Here is a 23,258-nt window from a genome sequence, read left to right on the forward strand (position 1 = left end):
GTGCCCACTACAGAGCCCGCCTTCCTTACCAGCTTATTAAGACGTGAGGCGTCCCTCTTCTTAATGCTGCCTCCCCAGCATGCCACCACAAAGAAGAGGGCGCTCTCCTCTATTTTTAGAAACCTCACTCCAATACCCCAAGTGTGGTTTAACCAAGGGTTTAGAGAGCTGCAACATTACCTCATGGTTCTTGAACTGAATCTCTCAACTAATGAAGGCCAACTCACCATACATATTCTTAACAGCCCTATCAATTTTGTAGGGTTGTATTGTTCATTGTGGTAACTTTATTAATATTTCCAATGTGAATCGCATCACATTTTTCAGGCTTAAATTCTATCTGCCATTTTTCTGCCCATCTCTGCAGTTGATCATTGTTATTTTGTAACTGAAGACTCCCCTCCTCATTCACAACAATAACTGAAGTTTTTAATTCAAGTAAAAATGTCTCTATCCAGACAACATCTAGAGCATAGAGACATTGTGCCAAGTCCTGATGACAGCCATCAGCCACATACTGAAGATGGTGGGGGTGGGGGGGGGCAGGAATTTGAAAGGTTTGCCAGGAACAAAGTTGCTTGAGTTTATGTTGAAGCATCAATATTTAAATAATGGGTTATACTGTGTTTCTGTCAAGGGTGACCATGGAGGGTAACTCTGTGATCATCATGCCATTAAATATTAGTGCTACGTGGTTAGGCCTGTGTTGTTGATTGCCTGACATGTACAAAGGGAATGTTACTTTCCACTTAATATTGTCTAAAAATTCTTGCTGCATGGATCATTTACTGAATAGCTTCAAGTCCAATTGAACAAGACCAGCTTTTTATATTTTTAGGGAAGGAGAGTGAATTATTAACGTGAGGTGAGGTGAGTTCTGGGGCTGTAAGTCCAAAATGAGCTAGGTACCAATATTTCTGGTCAGCTCCACCACCACACTGAGTCTCATGGCAGAGCAATGACTTCCTCTTTGCAGAGGCCGGATGCGCTTCACACCTGGCCCTCGGCTGAATCACAGTGAGGAATGGTATAAAAATGGCAATCTCTGGCAATCCCATTAATATGAAGGGGCCTCAGTCTTGTGAGAGAAAGCACATGCAGGAGAATTACTTATTTTACTTAAATTATTGTCAGTGTTTTGCAAGGATTTTGTGTTTATTTTATTCTTCAAAGGCCCAGTTTAATGTCAGAGAAATGTATGCAATATACATCCTGAAATGCTTTTACTTTGCAAACATCCACAAAAACAGAGAAGTGCCCCAAAGAATGAATGACAGGTAAACACAAGAACCCCAAGGTCCCTCCACAGCTCCCCTCCCTCCCGCGTGTAAGCGGTAGCGAGCAACAATCTCCCCACTCCCCACCACCGGCAAAAAAAAGCAAGCATTGGTATTACCACCAAGTACACAGCGTGAACAAAGCAATAGCAAAGACACAGACTTGCAGTTACCCCAAAGACTTTGCGTTTCATCCCGTATACAACATACCGCTGGTTCTCTCTCTCCCTAATAAGGGAAAAGAAGGTGTCTCTGCTTTTCCCCAGCGAGCAGGGAGACATAACAAACAACTTGCTGGGTTACGATGTTAGAAGTCCGTTGCATTGCTTTTTTCAAGCTCTGTGCCTGAAGATCTCAAAGATCCTGGGTCTTTGGGCCCACAGCAGATATCCCAACTCCCCTGATGACACACGGGTCTCCTGCCATGACGCCGACCCTCGATCCATCTGCCTCTGGAGCCCCGAGATCTTAGGCTGGACTCTCAGGCCGAACAATGGCCAGTCCTGAAACCCCAAGAACGGGTCCCATTCCTGCAAGGAACTGAAGTCGGCATGTAACTCCAGGTCAGGATCTTCGAAAGAACCCTGAAAGGGAAAAATGAAGATATCAAAGATGGAAATAGAACTGTTCCTGAAGATGCAAGCAAAGGAGTCGCCGTTTAGTGCTATCTTAACTTCGCTCCATCTCCCAAGGTCATTTGAGTACATTTTACATTTTAAAATTATTTAGATCTATTTGAATAGCTTTTAAATACCTCTGAGGTATTAATGGCTGAGTATTGGGCAGGACCTTAGCAAATAATGCCATTCACTGCCTCATTCAGTCTCTCTGGTGGGTGGATGGACACAACCAAACTGCATCTGGACAGTTGACCTGATCAACATCAATCCAACCCTTTAATGTCCTTCCTTAAAGGTCTGAACAAAGAAAATTTGCTTTGTCTTGCTACCAATATGTTACATATGTTGGCTCCTTGTCATCATCCCATGTGCTACTGTGATCATTATTAAATGTCCAGGTGGGGCAGGATAAAGTTAAGAGTCTGAGTACCACCAGCATTTATAAACTGGAAACAAACATGCCACCACAAAAGGACTGCAGAATGTTCAGTGTAAGTGAGGAACATCTATGACCGTGGTACACCAGCCCTTCTTCACCACTTATGATTTTCCCTCAGGTCTTTTGTCTGACCCTCCTTAAAACTGCCAATGTGCCTGATTCTAAAATATGTTCTACAACAACTTTGTTTTGGGTTGGATGAGTCTCAAGACTGAGAAGAGTATATAATAGACAGGATGGAGGCAATTACTGTTCATTCTGTTGCAATTCATTGAATGTTCAGAAAAAATCCTCAGAGTATTTTAAGTTCCTTTCATCCTCTTGAAGGGATCAGCAAAACTCACCTTAAATACTGAAATGCTGTTCACCTCTGAATGCAAGTTCTGAATATTCGTGCATAGCAGTTCATCATCAGAAGCAGAGCACAGTGTGCTGAAAGAATAAATAGCCTGCTTAATGCTCCCATCCAGGCGATAAGTTTCAAGGCAGTTGTGAGTGATGTAGTTCTTGGTTATTTAATAAGTTAAATTTTGAATTTTATGCCCTAATGAAGAAATATGCTGCTGTAGTTTTAGTTTTCCTTGGTCCCAGAATATTCATCCTCATTCCACATTTAAATTTTATAGAAAATCAAGTCTGAAAAGGAATATGGTGTATATTGGCAATTTTTTTTGCAACCAAAGAGGAAATTTAAAGTTTGGATTTTATTATACATTTCTTGTTGGAATTTCCATTTCAAACCTAGCTTTTGCTTGTATAAGCTCTACTTACTACTATGAATAATAGCAAGATAGTTTCCTTTTTTCCTGAGGTTTTTTTTAAATCTGCCTTTGATGGCCAGTTGATCTATATTTTAAGCTAGATTAAGCAAGATGCAAATTTTTCACTTGAATATTTTTGGTAGAGGTTAAATGAATCACAACTTCAGTACATTCAAATATTTCAATATTTGCTTGATAAAGAAAGGTGAGGGTTTTCACATATGGACTTAAGAAGCAGGAGCAAGTGCAGGCTATTTGACCCTGCTGGCACTGCTATGCAAAAATATCATGGTTATAATTCATTTTTGCCTCAGTATCACTTTACTGTGCTCATTCCCTACTTTATTGTTGTCAATCTCCATCTTGAATATATCCAGAATCTCTACTTTCACAGCTCCCTTGGTAGAAAATTATAAAAATTTATAGCCTCTCAGAGGTGAAATTCCTCCCTCTATTTTCCTTAAATGGGCAATTACTTATTCTGAATCTATACCCCATAGTTCTACCTATTACCATGAGGGGAAATACCTTCTCAGCCAATACCCCACAGAGTCTTAAATGTTTCAATGAAATTAGCTACCTCGTCACTCAACTCTGGAACACCTGAACATCAAAGATACATAGATTATGATACTCTTTATTGACTACACCTTGGCATTCAATACCATCATCTCCCTCAAAACTAATCAATAAGGTCCAAGACCTTGGCCTCAATAACTCCTGGTGCAATTGCGTCCTGGATTTTCTCACTCGACAACCCCATTCAGTTTGGATTGGCAAGGACGTCACTTCCATTATCTCCATCGGCATAGGTGCACCACAAGACTGTGTGCTTAGCCCCCTGCTGTGCTTGCTTTTAGGACAGTATGGATAAGCACAGCTCCAAGATTGATGCATTTGATCGCACAACAGTTAACTGGATATTGTATACTGAGTGGAGCAAAGTAGTATTTTGAAGCAAATGAAAACCAACTGGTAGTTTTGCTGAGTGCATTGGGTGGGAAAGTATACAATTTGCTTAGAGGTTTGCCTCCTGAAACCAAATCAGCTGAAATGAGCTTTGCTGATATCATGAAAGTAATGCCGGAACAATTGGATTCAAAACCATTGTTGAATACAGGACACTTTAAGTTTAACAAGTGGAATCAAAAGGAAGGAAAGTCCATTTCAGCATACATGGCTGAATTGAAGTGACTGGCAAGATATTGTCAGTTCAGTGTAGGACTTAATGGACTGCGAGATCATTTAGTTTTTGAATATTTCAAAAAAGCTTTCAAAAATGGATCCTAACTGAAGCACAACTGACATTTAAATAAGCAGCTGAAATAGATATATCAATGGAAACAGCAGAAAGAGGTGCAATTGAGTTGTAGTCAGGAATGATAGTGAGTGTGAACAAAATTGTAGTGTCTAAGCAGAAACCAGCCTGGCCTGATAAATCGTGTTACTGTTGTGACAGGGGCTTGCATACACCAGACAAATGCAGGTTTAAATGCTAACCAAAATGCAACAAAGTAGGACACATACAAAGAACATGTTGGGCAGTCAAAAATAATGGACTTCACGGGGAAGAGAAAAAGATTAAAAAGTCAAGTTGCAGTTTCAAGAAGAGTACTAATAGACATGTTGTTGATAAAAAATCTGATAATGATGAGAGTGACAGAGAAATAAGGCGCCTTGAGATTAACATTGTGAAAACCAACAACAGACAAGCAATATGGCTTCACCACAAGCATACAGTTAATAAATTAAAGTGGAATTGGGCACTGGCTCAGCTGTTTCAGTCATACCACAAAATGAGCTTGAATAGCCTAAAGGTCTTAAACTGAAGCTGCAGACATCTAGCTAAGAACTTATACTGGAGACAAGATCATTCCTGTGGGAGTAACATTCATAACAGTAAAATACAACAATGAATAAGCCAGACTGGGCTTGTATGTGGTAAAAGCAGGAGGACCAACACTGTGGAGATGTGAGTGGCTATGACAACTACAACTTAATTGGAGATCTATCCAACATTTCCATGCCACATCCCCTGCAAAAGAGTCAACTGAAAGTGAATTAAGAAAGGTACTGGAAGATGCCACAGCAGTGTTTAAGGATGATATTGCAAAATGCAAACATATTAAGGGTAAAATAGTGTTAAATGAAAATGCCACACCCAAGTTTTTTTAAAGCCCCTCCGGTTTCTTATACCATCTGTGATAAAGTAACTAGTGAGCTAGATTGCATGGAGTCAGAAGGACTTCTTTCCAAGGTTGAATGGAGACCATAGACAACATTGGTAGTCAAGAAGAAAAGGTCTGTCAGGATCTGTGGTGATGTTAAGGTCATTATTATCCCAATACAGTAAGTAAATCAATACCCTCTCCCCAGGATAAAGGATATCTTTGCAACCCTTTCTGGAGCTAAACACTTCAGCAAAGTGGACTTAGAAGACTTCCTAACAATGTAGATGGAAGAAGAGTCCAAAGTGTTTCTCACCATAAACACTCACAAAGGGTTTATCATTATACCAGGTTTATTTTTGGAGTAGCATCTGCATCTGCACTCTTGCAGTTAGCTGTGGACCAGGTTCTGCAAGGCTGCCCATGCACTCAGTGTTACTTGGATTAATCATTGTTACTGGTGAGGATGACAAGGAACATCTCCAAAATGTCAAGATAGCATTAAAAATATTAAAAGTTTATGGGCTCAGAGCACAACATGACAAATGTGAATTCTTTAAGCCAAGTATCACTTAATGTGGCCACACCATTGACACACAAGATTTACCCAAGTGTGCTGAGAAAATTCAAGCAGTGGTGGATGCCCCAGGACCAAAAATGTGTCACATTTGTAGACCTTTTTAGGATTTGTCAATTCGGGTTCTTGTTAAACCTGGTCCTTGAGCTCATTACTACAGATCGTGAAGAAATGGCAATGGAGAGAGCAATGTGCGGTGGCTTTTCACAAGATAAAGAAAATGGGGAGGTCAGATGCTGTACTTACACATTATGATTCACATCATCCAATGAAGCTTGTAATGCACTCTTCAGGATACCCAGTAGAAAAGTGTCCAGAGCTGTCAGAACCATTACTTGCTGTCCTAAAGTCAACTACTACAACCACATCGGAGAAGGCCCTAGAACATGGTATTGTTTCATAGCCACGATTCACACTTGCCAAGCAGAGGGGCCCCTCCCCCTCTATTGTCAGGAAGGACATTACCCCCCCCCCCCACAAGAGTAAGGAATCATCCTCAGCAATTAAATCTTTAGGTCTGAATGGGGCAATTTTAAATTGGAGTAGGAGGATCATGGTTGGGAAAAGGTTAAGGGAATGGAGAGGAAGTGGGAAGCACGAGAAAGACATTCTGTAATTCTGTGCCCCCCCCCCCCGACCCGAGTACTCCTTCTGTACCACCTGTCCTACACCCTTCCCGTGGCACTCCACCCTCACCTTTCCCAGGATGGTTTGCCCCCGCCAGATTTAGAAGCTTGCTCTCTGCCTCACATTGGCAAATACATTACTGTGCAGAAGTCTTAGGCACTGAGATATATAGACATATGCACAGTTCTATGTGTGCGTGTGTATATTGCATATATCATGACACGACCATGTCATGTGTATGCTTCTCGATTAAAGTAAAAACAAAACTAAGGTATGTTATTTCTGGCTCTATATTTTCTTTTTAATTAATTTTATGTTTTCGAGTTACAAAACATAACAAATTTTGCTGCCAAGCATTCAGTCCCTTCATTCAAATCTAATAGTACCTGACTAATTATTGATTGTCATTTTGAAAGTGACCCATATAGTTGTACTGTCTGTTCCTTGTTAGTTTCCCACCTTCCTATGGCTACCTTGCTATGGTTGTGTGGCGCGTGGCCAAGTGGTCTAGTGATCTGAAGGTCACTAGTTTGAGCCTCAGCTAAGACAGCATGTTGTGTCGTTGAGCAAGGCACTTAACCACACATTGCTCTGCGACACTGGTGTCAAGCTGTATTGGCCCTTTCCCTTCCCTTGAACAATGTCAGTGGCATGCAGAGAGGTGGCTTACAACATGGGCAACTGCTGGTCTCCCATACAACCCTGGCCAGGCCTGGAAACTTTCCAAGGTGCAAATCCATGGTCTCTTAAGACTAATGGATGCCTATGGCTGCCAATGAACTTCACACGCCCCTGTGCACCACGTGATATGCAAAACAGGCATAGTCCATGGGTATTTTGGCTTTTTAAATTTACAGCTTTTTTTAACTTTTCCTTTCAGTTATTCCTTCTTCTTCCTGAACACAATTCCTTTTCTTTATTCCTAATATCTTTGCCAGATTTGATATTGAGCTTGCGCAATCCAAATTAACTAGCTTCTTGTTCTTTCTTCAGTTTCTCTTGTGATTCTTAACACTCGTGGAGATGCATGCTTGCTGTGTAGTTCACCACTCTGAATTGGCCCCTGCTGTGTTGCCATCAAAATGCACTTACAGCAACTTGCAGGCCACAAGATTTTGAGGAAATGTAGGAAATTTGCATACAACAAGACATTGGCCTACTCCAGCAAATTCCAGATGTATACATAAGACTTTGTTACACAGTGTGTTGTTGGCAGATTGCTTTGCTGATGTAATCTAAGATTCAGCTTCCTCATTTGGTTGATGCCTGAGATTCACTGTTATGGAAGCTAATAAAGTTTTCAACTTCTGACATGCTATTCTTTTTTTTAATGTGAACATAATGGTTCTCTGTATCTTCATTACTTTTTAGTCTTTTGCAGATCCCTAAATTAGTGAGACTTTTGAGAAGTTTCAGACAGATTCAAACTTGCCTTAGTATGATTGTATCTCAATAGAGCAGGTAGATTTGTGTCTTAAGCAATGCCCAGCCATAACTAAGTGTTGGAATGCAGAAGTGATAACCCAAACTGGTACTCATATCTGTTTGAACTCATTTCCTGTTGCACCAGATTTAAGCACCCAATCCCAAGTGCAGTTTTAGATGAAATTGCTTCTTTTTACTACAAATGTATCCTCACGATTCTGTCATGGGTGACTTCTTCAACTCAGCCTGTATTAACCAATGTTGGCTCTTGTAATGTATGGATCTATTTCTCGTGGAGCAATGACCAACCCCACTCCACTCCCCTGTTAGCACTATGTATGGATCTATGTCTGTGCATGTGCTGTTGTCTATGCCTGTGCATTGTTCTCTCTCTCTCTCTCTCTCTCTCTCGCTCCCTCGCATTGCAAACTGAATTCACCAGTTAAAGCCATCTCCTGCATGCATGCTTTTGTTAAATGTGTGTAGTTGTGTGCAGATGCAACAAATTGCCGATGAGTACGAACCTGATTGTCAGAAAATATCATGAACTGCACTGACTCTTACAGCATGGTTACAGGACAAAGCTGCGAGTGTTAAACAGTGGAGTGAAGGCTATCAGGGACGCTAACAAAGCTGCATAGTAACAGTAAAAGACGTGGGATTTAAAGTGAAAATAACACGGCGGTGGCTTCATTTGGGAAAGTTGATGAATTTTATAGTGCCAGTGAAGGCTGGGAGTCATATTTGGACAGGGTTGTACTGTATCGTTATGTGAACAACGTGGAGGAGCAAAAGAAGCCCCTACCCTTCTTAGCTTAATAAGCCCAAGAACGTACAGTCTCTTACTCAATCTTAATAACTCCTGAGAAGCCAGCAAGCAAGACATTCAACCAAGTCTTTACAATTTTACTAAGTCACTTGAGCCTTAAACCGTTGTTAATACCTGAGTGATTTAGATTTTACAAATGGAGCCAGTCAAAAGAATACTTTGCAAAACTGTGCAAACCTTCACAGTACTGTGACTTTAGATATACACTTTCTGATGCATTAAGGGACAGGTTTGTATGTTAAAACACTCAAAAGAGGAAACTGTCTAAAAGAGACCCAACCTTACAACAGGCCTTAACCAGTGCAATATCGTTAGAGGCTGCAGCAAAGGATGCAGCAGAACTATAGAAAAGGAGGTTAGAATGTGAAATGCACAAAATGTTCTTGAATGGCACAAAAAGCCAAAGATGTTATTGATGTGACAAATCCTCCCGTGATGCAAATGAATTGGTTCAATGAAAAAGTCGGCAGAGAGTGTCACAGAGAAGGTCACACAGAGAGACTGTGCGAGGCAGAGAAAAAGCACAACCCAGTGAAAAGACTCAAACACAAAACTAAGCAAATGCAAAAAGTTACCAAATGTTAAACAGAATCAGACAACATAGAGTCTGACAAAGGTGAACTGTCATGCCTAGAACTGCACGGTATATCTGAAGCAGATCACAAAATCATCTGGATCACAATAGATGTGTCTGGTGTCAAACTGTAAATGGAGCCCGATACAGGATCAGCTTTGCCCATAATTCCAGAGGTTGACTCCAACAGATTATTTCCTAGGATACCATTGGAGAAGACCTCTGAGATGTTAAAGACCTACACAGGTGAAAAAGTATCTCCCAAAGGCAAACTGAAGGCAAATGTGACATAAGGAGGCCAAACACAGCAGTTAGAGATTTATGTAGGCAAAGTGAAGGGTCAGCACTTTTTGGATGTGAATGGTGGAGAAAAATCCAGCTAGGTCGGCACTCAATCAAGGCTCTCAGTGTGACATCAACAGGTAACTGCGGCCCAAATGGTAGCACTAACCAAAGGCTGTCACAGCTGCTTAATGCTAATCTAAAGGTGTTTGAGAAGGGAATAGATAAACAGATCATAGACTTAGCCGAAAGATGCCAACAAGTTCAACATGCACCCCCACGGGCAGCATTACACCCATGTGAGTGGCCATCTTCACCATGGCAAAGGGCACATATTGACTTTGCTGGGTCATTCATGGACTCCATGTTTCTGATTGCTGTGGATGCTCATTTAAAGTGGCCCGAGGTTATGCCAATGAAGTTAACCACCTCAGCAAAGACTGTTTCCACACTGACTTTCTTTGTCAGAAGCGACTTACCAGAACAAATCGTGTTTGACTGTTCATGAAGAAAAATGGCATCAGACATTTCAAGTCAGCTCCTCACCACCCTGCACTAAATGGGTTAGCTAAAGGGTTTATTTAAACCCTCAAGAGATCCATTAAAGCGATGGACAAGGAGGACATTTCTCTACAGCACAAGGTGGACAATTTCCTTTTTGTGTATCAGAACTCTGTTCATGCGATGACAAATCAATGTTGTTCATGAACAGAAAACCGAGATCTCGCAGAGACCTCCTGAAACCAGATCTGTAGAGGGAAGTGCAGAATAAACAGTTCAGCTAGTTGCCAAATGAACCAGGAAGGAGCTTCAAGATTGGACAGGAAGTCCTAGTGTGTGATCACTGAGAAGACAAGTGGAAGCCCGCTAGGGTAGCTACATGAACTGGACCATTGATGTACACAGTAGATGTTGGAGATCAGACATGGAGACGTCATGTGGACCAGATACTGGATGCTCAACCGAAGAACACACCTGAGTCGACTGCATCCAACAAGATGGACACATTACAGTCACCAGACTTACCTCTTAATGTTGATCAAGTCATTGATAGCAACGTGATATGGGAAGGGAAGAATGTTAACTTAGATAAGACACCTACCAAACTGAAGCCAATTCACATGTCCAGAGAGACTATCCTGAAAGAAACAGAGCGCCACCCAAAACACTGAACCTTTAGAATTGTGAAGTTATTTATGGACTGTTATTGTGAAAAACAGGTTTATTTGGAATATGGATTTATGAAAGGAAATTAAATGATTTGTACATGTACAGTTTTATGTTGTATTAATCTAAAGGAGGAGGAAGTATAATGTGTGGATATATTTCTTTTAGAGCAACGACCCCCCCCCCCCCACTTAGTACCATGTATTGATCTGTTGTCTGACCATACACACCATTCTCTTTCTCTCAATGCAATGTGAATACAGCAGTTAACGCCATCTCCCGTGTGCAAGCTTTTATTTAGTCAATATGTAGTTGTGCGCAGACACAACAGCTCTGGTGTGTCACTCATGAAACTGGAATTAGTAAAAAGCTACAGAGGGCACAAAAATCTTCTGATTCAGCATATCTTTAGAGCATCTGTTTTGAACTTTGCTGTATCCAGCACTTCATCTGTGCAACTTTGTTTGATAATAAATAGCTGGGAACATGTGGATTATCTTCAGAATCAGGCTCTCATCAACATCTAAGTCACACTTGAATATACAGTTATGTGAAGATTGTTTTGATATGCTTTCACTAGTTTGATACAATCAGACCTCATTATAAAAATCTCTTGGGAATTTTCAACAAGATGTAACCTGGGCCAGGAGAAGATGCCCTTTGTACTTCAAAAGTTCAATCTCTTTCTCTGTGGCTTTTTTTCCTAAGCTAGAACCAAGTAAATTCTATAGTTCTATCCCAAGTTTAATTTTAGTGTGTAACTGAGGCATTCTTTGATGAGTAGATGGGTTTAGATGGGTCTCCAATATTTTACAATGCATAGCTTCCAGTTTCTCATTGCCACACTGGATGGTCCTTTCTCACTGTATACAGTATGGGCCAGAGATTCCCAAGAGTTAATGTGGATGTTGCATTTCAGAATCAGATTTATTATCTCTGTCTTACTTGGAAACATAGAAAACCTACAGCACAATACAGGCCCTTTGGCCCACAATGCTGTGCCAAACATGGCCTTACCTGAGAAATTACCTAGGGTTACCCATTGCCCTTTATTTTTCTGAGTTCCATATACCTGTCCAGGTGTCTCTTAAAAGACCCTTATATGACATGAAACTTGTTTGTTTGCAGCTATAATACAGTGCAAAGGGGTTGCTGCATGGCCAAGTGGTTAAGGCGTTCGTCTAGTGATCTGAAGGTCGCTAGTTCGAGCCTTGGCTGAGGCTGCATGTGTGTCCATGACCAAGGCACTTAACCACACATTGCTCTGCGATGACACCGGTGCCAAGCTGTATGGGTCCTAATGCCCTTCCCTTGGATAACATCGGTGGCGTGGAGAGAGGAAACTTGCAGCTTGGGCAACTGCCAGTCTTACATTAAAAAAAACCCTGCCCAGGCTTGCGCCCTGGAAACTTTCCAAGGCACAAATCCTTTCTTTTTCAATCTTTTTATTAAATTTCATATAAAAAAAACAACACATGATAATGAATAGATTACAAATTCAATAAACTTGAAATTACATTAGTAATAGGATAATAATATCCTATTAAACATCAATCAACAAAAGTTACATAAATCAATCAAGTCTATATAAATATATATGAAAAAAAACAAAAATAATCATCAAAAAAGAAAAAAAAATTGAAAATATATATGAGAAAATATATATTGAAAAAAATACTAAACTAAACTAACATGGGCAATAATAACACTTTATAAAATATATGAAGGTGTCAAGAAAAGAACTCCGGAACTCCATACCTGAACAAGGATAAGTAGAGAAAAGGATCTGAAATAGGCCAAATTAATTCATATGAAAGTGTCGAATAAATGGTCTCCAGGTTTCTTCAAATTTAATTGAAGAATCAAAGATAGTGCTTCTAATTTTTTCCAAACTCAGATAGGAAATAGTTTGGGAGAACCACTGAGATGTAGTAGGAGGGTTTACTTCTTTCCAGTTTTGTAATATAGACCTTCTGGCAATTAATGTTACAAAGGCAATCATTCGTCTGATTGAAGGGGAAAGCTGATTGCCATCTTCATTTGGTATACCGAAAATTGCAGTAATAAAATGGGGTTGTAAATCGATATTCCATACTGAGGAAATGACATCAAAGATGTCCTTCCAATAGTTATGTAAAGTGGGACATGCCCAAAACATGTGGGTCAATGAAGCCACTTCTAAGTGACATCTGTCACATTGAGGGTTGATATGCGAGTAAAATCGGGCAAGCTTATCTTTAGACATATAAGCTCTATGTACAATTTTAAATTGTATTAAAGCATGTTTAGCACAAATAGAAGAGGAATTAACCATTTGTAAAATTTTTTCCCATTTATCTGTTGATATATTACATCGAAGTTCTTTTTCCCATTCTTGTTTAATTCTATCCGATATTTCTGGCTGTATCTTCATAATCATGTTATGAATAAAAGCTACTAATCCCTTCTGACAAGGATTAAAAGTAAAAATCAAATCTGAAAAATCCGATGGAGTTGAATTAGGAAAAGATGGAAGAATTTTATGTAAGAAATTTCTAATTTGTAAGTATCTAAAAAAATTAGATTTAGGTAATTCAAATTTGTTGGAAAGTTGATCAAAAGACATCAGAGTACCTTCAAAAAAAAGATCACGAAAACATTTTATACCTTTCCTTTTCCATATGCTAAAAGCTTGATCTGTCAGTGAAGGTTTAAAAAAAAAATTACATAAAATAGGGCTGTCCAGAGCAAAGTTTTTCAGATTAAAGAATTTGCGAAATTGAAACCAAATTCGTAGTGTATGTTTGACAACAGGGTTAGATATCTGTTTATTGAATTTGGCTAAATCAATAGGAAGAAAAGAACCAAGAACGGAAAAAATAGAATATCCCTTTACCTCACTACATTCCAAATTTACCCACTGTGGGCACACAGGTGAATCCAAATCTAATTTCCAGTACATTAGGTTACGAATATTATTCGCCCAATAATAAAATCTAAAGTTAGGTAAAGCTAGACCACCATCTTTTTTAGACTTTTGTAATTGCTTTTTGCTTAACCTAGGATTTTTATTTTGCCACACAAATGAGGAAATTTTTGAATCAATATTATCAAAAAAAGATTTAGGAATAAAAATTGGTAAAGCTTGGAATAAATATGGCACAAATCCATGGTCTATCGAGACTAACTCCATGGCCTACACTGCACAGTGCAAAGACCTAAAATAACTATGAATAGTTCAAACAAAAAAGGCAGAGTTTATGGGTTAACAGAACATTCAAAATCTGATAGCAGAGGTTAAGAAGCTGTTTATAAATCATTATGTGTGGGCCTTCAGGCTCCTGTACTTCCTCCCTGATGGTGATATTGAGAAGAGGGCATGTCCCAGATGAAGCTTTTTAATGGTGAATGCCATATTCTTGAGGTATCACATCTTGAAGATATCGTTGATGATGGAGATGATTGTGTCCATGATGGAGCTGGCTGAGTGTGCAATCCTCTGTAGTCTCTTGTGATTCCATGCACTAAAGTGTCCATATCAGGTGCAACCAGTAGGAATCCTCTCCACTGTATTTCTGGAACTACTCAAACCTCTAACGAAGGAGAACTGCTGGTGTACCTTCTTCATCATTGCATCAATGTGTTGAGCCAGCACAGATCTTCTGAGATGCTGACACCCAGGAACTTGAAGCTGTTTTCTTTTTTTGCCACTGATCCATCAAAGAGGACTGGTGTATGTTTTCTTGACTTCCCCTTCCTGAAATCCAAAATCAATTCCTTGGACATGCTGAAGTTGTTCTTGTGTCACCGGTCAACCTCTGTCTCACTCCTGTATACCTTCTTGTTGTTATCTGAGATCTTACCAACAGTAGTGTTTTCTGCAAATTTTTAAATGGCATTTGACCTGTGGTTAACCACACAGTCATGAGTGTAAACAGAGGAGAGCAGTAGGCTAAGCATGCATCCTCTGTGTTGATTGTCAATGAGGAGGAGATGTTATTACTAATCTGCACTGACTGTGGTCTCCTGATGAGAAAGTCAAGGATCCAGATGCAGAGGAAGGTACAGAGGCCCAGGTATAGAAGCTTGATGATTGATATCGAGGGGATAGTGGTAATAAATGCCAAACTGTAATCAATAAACAACAGCCTTACTTAAGTTTTGCTGTTGAATATGTGCTCCAAAGCAGAATGAGAGCCAGTGAGATTTCTTCAAAGGGCTTTGAGCACTTCCAGACTAAGGGCTCAAACTAAGCACCTCTTTTAAGCATTGTAAGAGCTCCATGCTTCCAGCCTATAGCCCAACAGTCATGAATGATTCTAACAACCTGATTTATTTAATTGCAAGCAAGTAATGGAGTTGCATTCACATTAAAGAAGCAGTGAAAAGATGTTGCTCATTAGACAGGCTGGCAAAGCTGAAGGCATGTCTGTCTGTCTGGGATCATCACATCAAATAATCACAGTCTAAAGAATAAGGTGTGACTGCTTTATCTCCCTCATAACCCACAGACATTGATGCATCGCTATGCATTTATATCTTCTGTAAACTAAATGGGGAAATATTGCAACCAGGAATAGATATTCCATTACAAGGGAATATTTAAGTTCTCATTCATTTTCTTTTTGAAAAGAAGGCTGGGGAGTAGTTAAGTGGTCTGTGATTAATGTATTCTATCCTGTTCATGGATTTACTCAATACCTTGTTTGCTTCAGTAGAAGTAGGTATATATATATATGAAAGGATGTCAGTATAACATTTTATGATCTTGGTTGACACTCACCGAGAAGTCACATGAAACAAGAAGTTATATTTATCCAGCAAACACGTATGAGGGCCCTCCTTCAGAGCGGTTTGCATGGGATTTCAAGATGGTTATGTCACCTGCAAGACCAACCTTTATTCCCCTATCCTGTGTACTCTTGCTGATAGCTAAATGGTTTGGTAAACCTCTTTGGAAGTCTCCCATCTCAGTGTGGAATGAAATTACCAATATCCCAGCCCACTTATAATATTTTATAGTAAACAAAGTTTTTAAACACTTTTCCTAAAAGCCAAATTATGTGCCAATGATGTGGCTCTGAGCTCATATTCTATGGATTAAACTTTCCAGATTACTTCCCTGTAACATTCCTGATTGCATCATTGCAAATTTTCAATTTCCGGCATCCATGTTCTATGCCATTCTGTGTCATTATCCTGGTGGAATATATGAAAGATTATCTCTAAAGTTTAAGCAATAATCCACTGAATTAACATTCACATCATTCAACATATTTGAACATTGTTGGACTGCCTTCTAGATCTCATAGCACTTGTAGGGATGCCAGCTCAGGCCAGCACTGCAAGGAGTCTTTGAGCAGTGTAGTTTAGAAGGTGAGGGCTGGAACATTACAGACAGCTCAGCCCCACAGTGCAAGCGCTCAGGATCAGACTGCAGTGAGCTAATAGGTTGGCAACTGAGATTAGGCATGAACTTTAAATAGAGTGCCAACATACAGGAAAGGCAATAACTGCCAGCAATTATGGATGTGATTCCCTGCATGGCTGAGGAAAATCTGCCCCAATTCATGCCAGATCTTTACTGGAATTTAGTAAAACTCTACAGTTCCGCAAAAATAAGTAGTACAGGCAATTTTATGTCATTTTAAGTATCATTAAGTAACAAAGACTTTATACAATGAAGCAACATTTTAGAAAGAACAGTAGTACAGCAAGTATTCAAAATTGTAAGTACCTATTTTCACCTTAGAGATAATAAAAAAAATATATAATAGTAAAGGATGAGATCCCATTAGGTACGGCCTTTTAACCAAAGTGATGACTGTATTTTGAAGCTACTAATTTAAATTAAGAAGGCTAAAGGAACAGGAAAGAGGAGCTAAGGGTGATTAGAGTTGTACAGAAACAGGCACTTTAACTTACCTTATTTATGCTAACATTTTTGTTCACTTACACTAATCCCATTGTCCCACATTGGGACTGTATCCTTCTAATCCTTGCCCATTTAAATATCTGTCTAAATGCCTCCTCAACATAGTAATGTATCTGACTCCAGCAGCCCCTCAGGCAGCAGGATTCAGATGCCAACCAGACTCTGTCTAAAAAAAATTTTAACCCTTAGATCCACTTTAAACTTTCTTCCCCTCAACCTAAAGCCTATGCCTCTTTTCTAATACCACTGCCATTGGAAAAAGATTTTAGTTATCTATCATATTGATGTCTTCTTCACTGTCCTATTGATCTGTGCTTCTACTTTCAAGGACCAGTCAGCTAATGTACAGAAAAAGACTACAACAAATTCAGAGTGGATCACATTATAGCACATCTGTTATTCACTTGCAAGGGAAACTACCCCCAGAGGTTATGTTGGAGAACAGGTTCGATCTTGTATCTCAAACAAAGCACTTTTATACTTTTTACAGAGAACAGTAATTAGGTTGCTTTATTCCATAACATTCCTCCGTTATCTTGTTCTGACATCTGTTGTTCAGAAGCTGTGTCTGCTTACCACTGTTGTCAAAACATCCCCTATCATAAAAAAATACACAACTTCCTGTCATAAAACACACACACACACACACACACTGTCTTTTACAAAAGTTACAAATTCATAAAGACTTCAGGATTACAGATACAGTTTATCGCCACAGAACTATAGACTTCAACCACTAGCTCTCTCCATTTTCCAGCATTCTTCCAAGCCCAACAATTTATTGTATTTGGCCTACCCTGATCTGCCTTCCCAAAATGCATCATCACACACTAGTTTGGATTATTTTCTATTTTCCATTGCTCCACCTGACTAAATCCCGCTGTCTGTCGCTGCCTTAGCCAACCTGCCTCGCTGTTCACAATTCCACCAATTTTTGTGTCATCCCCAAATGTAATATTCATACTTTTTACATACATATCCAAGTTATTATTATATATCACAAACGGCAAAGGTTCCAATACTGGTCACTGGTCATTGGAATCGCAGTCTTAAAAATATACTTCCACTGCTGCCTTCTGGCACATGTCATCAAGCCAGTTTGGGATCTAATTAGCCAGATTGCCTTGTATCACTCCAGACAGACCAGGCCTTCACTGTCTGGCCCAGCCTACCATGAAAAGCCAACAGTGCTTAGGTCTTCCATGATTATGAGGTATTACAGTGTTAGGTTTTCACTCAAAACAGGGAATATAATGTTATTTCTCATCTCCAGTTGGACTAGACCCACATGGAAGCTGGATAAGGATAGGATGGTAGCCCATTTCACAGAATGGCATTAATGTATCAGGCAGGTTTTTATGACAGCCCAGAATCTTGCCTGCTGCTTTTTTGTGTGCGTGCCAACCGATAAATCATTAGTTGTAATGAATTAAATATCACAACTTGGCATGCTGGGATCTGAACTGTCAGTCACTGGCTATCTAGTTTATTAATGAAAGCACTAGACCACTGTACCTGCTTTATATTGAACAAGAATGGTGCAAGAAATGTTTTGGCATATAATTGAAAAAGTAGCACTAGGTGAGTCATATCATAGTGAATTTTTGGCAGCTCATCTATCATCGTCACTATAAATATACTTGTTCATTGGATCTGCATAGTTTTGAAGATATACAGGAGCCACCAGCCAAGTTAGAGGCTGTCTCCCATATATCCACTGGATCACCATGAATCCTATGAAGCTGATCATCACCTTACTCTCATTTACTACATCTCTCCAGTGCTCTGTACCACGAAATCCACAGCTTTTCTGGGAAGAATCTTCCAGATTTCCAGTTACTTATATATGGAGGATATATTTCCCAGTTTCACTCTTTAAAAGGCTTATCATAACTTCCTTTCTATCTAATTGTTTGAATGTCTATAATTTTAAGCACATCAGTTAAATCAACACTCAGCCTTCCAAATTCAAGTGAGTACAAACTAAATTAACGTAATTTGCCTTTTAAGTACTGTCTTAATTCCTATCAATCTATTTTATACTCCTTTTAGGGTCAATATATCTTTACTGCTGTTTGATTTATAAAACTGATTACAGTTCTGTCTAAATGGGGCAAAGTTCCTTTTTTGTATGGAACCATCTTGTTAATTGTTTCTTGTGCCTGTGCTCTAGTTTATTTTTAAGTAGTTTATGGTCACAATTAGCCAAGTTCCTTCATTTCTGCATAATTCCTAATCTAGGTTGAAGACAAGGGATTATGGTGATGAAAAAAAAAACTGGCAAATCCCTTTCAGGGCCACATAACTATAAAGGCCTAACCTGCCCACAACTTACAAATTTCCAGATGTTACAAAAATTGGTAATGCATTAAACAGTGTGGAGGATGGTAATAAATTTCTTGGAGATATAGACAGACTAATGGTATGGTTGGATATGTGGCAGATGAAATGTAATGCTGGAAAAAACAAAACATTGCGTTTTGATTGCGAGAATGCAGTGGCAATTTAAATGCAAAAGCACAATTCTAAATAGTGCTCAAGAAAAGAGATCTGAGAGCATATGTGCACAGTTTGTTAAAAGTGACAGTTTGAGTAAGTCATTTAAAAAAAACATCTGGGATCTAGGTCTCCATACTGTTTATAGTTTAGAGTACAATAACAAAGATGTCCTGATGAATCTTTATGTAGCATCAATGTCGCCATTACTGGAATATTTGTGTCCAGTTTTGGATGATGTTTCGATGGTGAATGAACCCTATAGAGATTGCAGTTGCAGATGTGAAAGGTTTTGATTCAGCATGACAAGCAGATATTCTGAAGCATCTCTCTCAGAGACACTCCAGAAAAATTCTGGAGAATCTCCTCAAACTCAAAGTACATCAGGGTTTTATATTCGTAATAACATAAATATCAGCAGATGTTCAAATGCAATTTTGATAGCTACAAAGTAGTTAACATCAATATCTTGGCTTCAACAAATGATTCCTCTCACTATCTCTTTTGCTGAATATTCACAGATAAATACACAAATAAAGCAATTGAATTTCATAGTGAATTCAGAATAAAAAATGTTTTTGGGTTACTTGAATCAGTGTAAGTGCAGCTGGCTCCTATCATGTGGGTGTTCTACAGCTGCCTGGAAGTTAGATTAAAATTGTCAAGATTCAAGGAGACTTATTTTTACATCCATGCGTGTAACTCTGACAGCATCCAAACATTCCAGAATGGTCTTTCAGGTACATCTCTGTTCTGTAGCAAAGGGCAACTATGAGTCACTGAAACCTTCCTTTTGGTGACCTTGCCATTGAAGGTTAGACATGGAACATAGACCATAGGCCAGTACAGAATAGGAACAAGACAATGGCCCACAATGTTGCACCAAACCAATTAAATCTATAATCAGATGGCCAACTAAACTAATCTCTTCTGCCTACACAGTATCCATATCCTTCCTCTTTTCTCACATTCATGTGCCTATCAAACCATCTCTTAAAAGTCCATAATGTATCTACCTCTATCACCACCCCAGAAAGTACATTCCAGGCACCAACACTCTTTGTATAAAAAATGTTGCCCCTCACATTTCCTTTGAAATGTCCCCCCCCCCCCACCTTAACTGCATGCCCCCTTGTATTATACTTTTCAACCCTGGGAAAGAGCGACTGTTTGTCTACCCCAGCTATGCCTCTCATAATCTTACAAACCTCAATTAGATCTCCCCTCAGCCTTTGACTCTGTAGAGAATACAGCCCAAATTCTCATTACAGCTCATGTCCTGTAATCCAGGTAGAATTCTGGTAAATTTCTTCTGCGTCCTCTCCAAAGACTCGACATCTTCGATAATGAGGGGACCAGAACTGTGTGCAGTACTCCAGATGCTGCCTAACTAGTGTTCTATAAAGCTGAAACATAACTTCCTGACTTTTAAACTCAGTGCCTTGCCTAATAAAGGTAAGCAGGCCATACGCCTTTTTAACCACCCTATCATCCTGTGTAGCTACCTTCAAGGAGCTATGAACTTGGACTGTAAGATCCATCGCTCCTCATCACTGCTAAGGGTCTTGGCCTTAACAGTATACTGTCTCTTTCCTTTGGCCTACCAAGGTGCAACACGTCATATTTAGCCAGTTAAGCTCCATCTACCATTTCTCTGCCCAAATCTGCAACTCATCTATATTCTGCCATGTTCTTTGCCAGTCATCTACACTATCCACAGCTCCACCAATCTTTGTATCATCTGCAAACTACTTATCTACATTTTCATATATGTATAACAAACAGCATAGGTCCCAGTACAGATCACTGCAGAACTCCACCAGCACAGACCTCCAGCTAGAATAGGTCGCTTCATCCCACTGCTTCTATGGGTAAGCCAGTTCTGAATCTAAACAGCTAATTCAGCATGGATCCCATGTACCTTAAGCTGGAGCTCCGGTACTTTGCACAGAAAGACAGATCGATGAACTAGATGATAATGATGCTGAAAATTAAACAGTCATCAATGTGGATTTGTAACAGAGTTTCTCGTTTTTGATTGTTGAGTAGCTCTGAACAAAATCACTAATTGAAAGATGTGTTCAATTTAGGGAGAAAAATATGATGGTCGAAAAGCAGATGTCTGGAGCTGTGGTGTCATCCTTTTTGCGCTCTTGGTGGTAAGTCTTTAAAATTTTTACTTTGTCCGGAAAATGTTGAAAGATCTTTCAATGCACAAAAGAAAATTATATTTTTATGTGTTGGTTTAATGTACTTTCAACCACTTTCTTCCATTTCTTCTCCTGGAATTAATGGTGATTTTATGCAGTTCATTTTTTCAAGTTATTCTGTTGTGAAGATGTGCTGCTGTGCAGCAAAACAGCGGTGAGTACAGTACCCAGAGGGTTCAATTTGACAACATTATCAGTTGTCTCCATATCAGATTGTCTGCACACATAGAGATGTTGATGGATCTATTTGGCTCTGGGTAATCTATCAGGTATCTTCAGCAATTAAAGTGAGATGATGCTGTGCTTTTTAGGTGTGCTGCTTAAGCTGGAATTCAATCAAGTGCTGGGGCCTTCACAAAATATTTCCAGAGGAACCACTTGACCAGTAGTTTTTACACTCAACACACCATGCGCCTATTACAAAGACAACTGAATTGGTGTTTAGCTGCAAAGATTCAATTTCTGATGAGTGAAAGAAATTTTTATAAAAGTAGAAATTCCATTTATAATTGTACTTAATTCAGTGAAAGCATTTAATATATTTTTGAAGTTCTGTTAAGATACAATATATCACTTGCAGTGAGAATTCACAGGGAACACTTACGCAGTATAACTTAGTCCATTGAGTTATACTTGGTGCTGAGGTGACGGATCAGGCCAGTATAGAACCTGCTGACTCTTCTACAGGACAGGAGATACCTGACAGGATGGGTAGATAGGTGGCCTGTTCCACTGTTTTATCCTGGGCTGTATGCTGCTGGCCCACAAACTTGAGGCTCTTACACTAACAGAGAACGTGTCCATGAATCATGGGAGCCAGTATGATGTTGAATATTGTTTGAGGATGTTTTGAGGACATCCTTGATTTTTTTTTAATTCCGCTCACCTGGTAATCTCTTCACATGACAGGGTTTGAAATTGAGTTTTAATTCCCATTCCCGTTCTGACATGTTGGTCCATGACCTCCTCTTGTGCCAAGATGAAGCCTCTGTCTGGGTAGCCTCCAATCTAATATGAATATAGATTTAGCCTTGCAACACCATTCCCTACTCTGTCCTCTTGCCTCTTCTCACTTCCTATTACCTCCCCTGGGTCCACTCATCCTTCCTTTCCTCCTATGATCCACTCCTAATAGATTCCTTCTTCTCCGGCCCTGACCTTTCCCACCCAGCTGGCTTCACCTATCACCTCCTTCCCCTCCACCACCTTTTTATTCTGGCATATTACCCCACCCCTCACAGTCCTGAAGAAGGGTCTCAGCCCGAAATGTTGGTTATCTATTCATTTCCATAGATGCTGCCTTTCCTGCTGAATTCCTCTAGCATTTTGTGTGTGTTGCTTTGGATTTCCGGCATCTGCAGACTCTCTTGTGTTCTTGAATGAGGGTGTCTTCTTCGGGAGACCTGTGTCATGCTTACAAATTCTATGCCCAACAGAGGGAACGGGGTGTGATTAAGCCTCAGTGCTCTGCATGTTGTGTTGGATCAGGTTGCTAATGTTAGTTCGCTTACCCCGCCAGTGGATTTGGAGAGTTTTGCAGAGGCAGTGATGGTGATGTCTTCCCAGTGCTTTGATCTGGATGCTAAAGTGGTTTGTTTCAGAAGTACATTGGAGGAGAAGTATCAGTGTTGTCCGGTACAGCATGCATATTGTGACAGTTGAGGTTTGTGCTGGCACATTGATGCTGATGGGAATTTCTTTACCTGAGATAAGGCCTCCATGTTTTAGTACTCCGCCTTTTAAAGGGGTCCATTATAGACATATCTCACACTAAGATGGCACTGTACAGTGGAAGCAGATTAGTAAAGGACCTTTGTCTTTCAGATGTGGAGTCTAAGTCCTGTCTTCTTATATGTTTCATTGAACAAATTATCTTTTAGGAAACCTGGACA

General features: G+C 39.7%; 1 protein-coding gene across 1 annotated transcript in view; it reads left to right on the forward strand.

Annotated features, from left to right (window-relative positions):
• Positions 1-23,258, forward strand: part of LOC132397309 (serine/threonine-protein kinase BRSK2) — a 967,719-nt gene that overhangs the window by 785,315 nt on the left and 159,146 nt on the right. Inside the window, exon 7 of the mRNA XM_059975930.1 lies at positions 21,247-21,315. Within this exon, the coding sequence (XP_059831913.1) occupies positions 21,247-21,315 (69 nt within the window). The remainder of the gene's footprint in view (positions 1-21,246; positions 21,316-23,258) is intronic.

Source organism: Hypanus sabinus, chromosome 7, assembly GCF_030144855.1.
Source record: "Hypanus sabinus isolate sHypSab1 chromosome 7, sHypSab1.hap1, whole genome shotgun sequence".
NCBI lineage: Eukaryota > Metazoa > Chordata > Chondrichthyes > Myliobatiformes > Dasyatidae > Hypanus > Hypanus sabinus.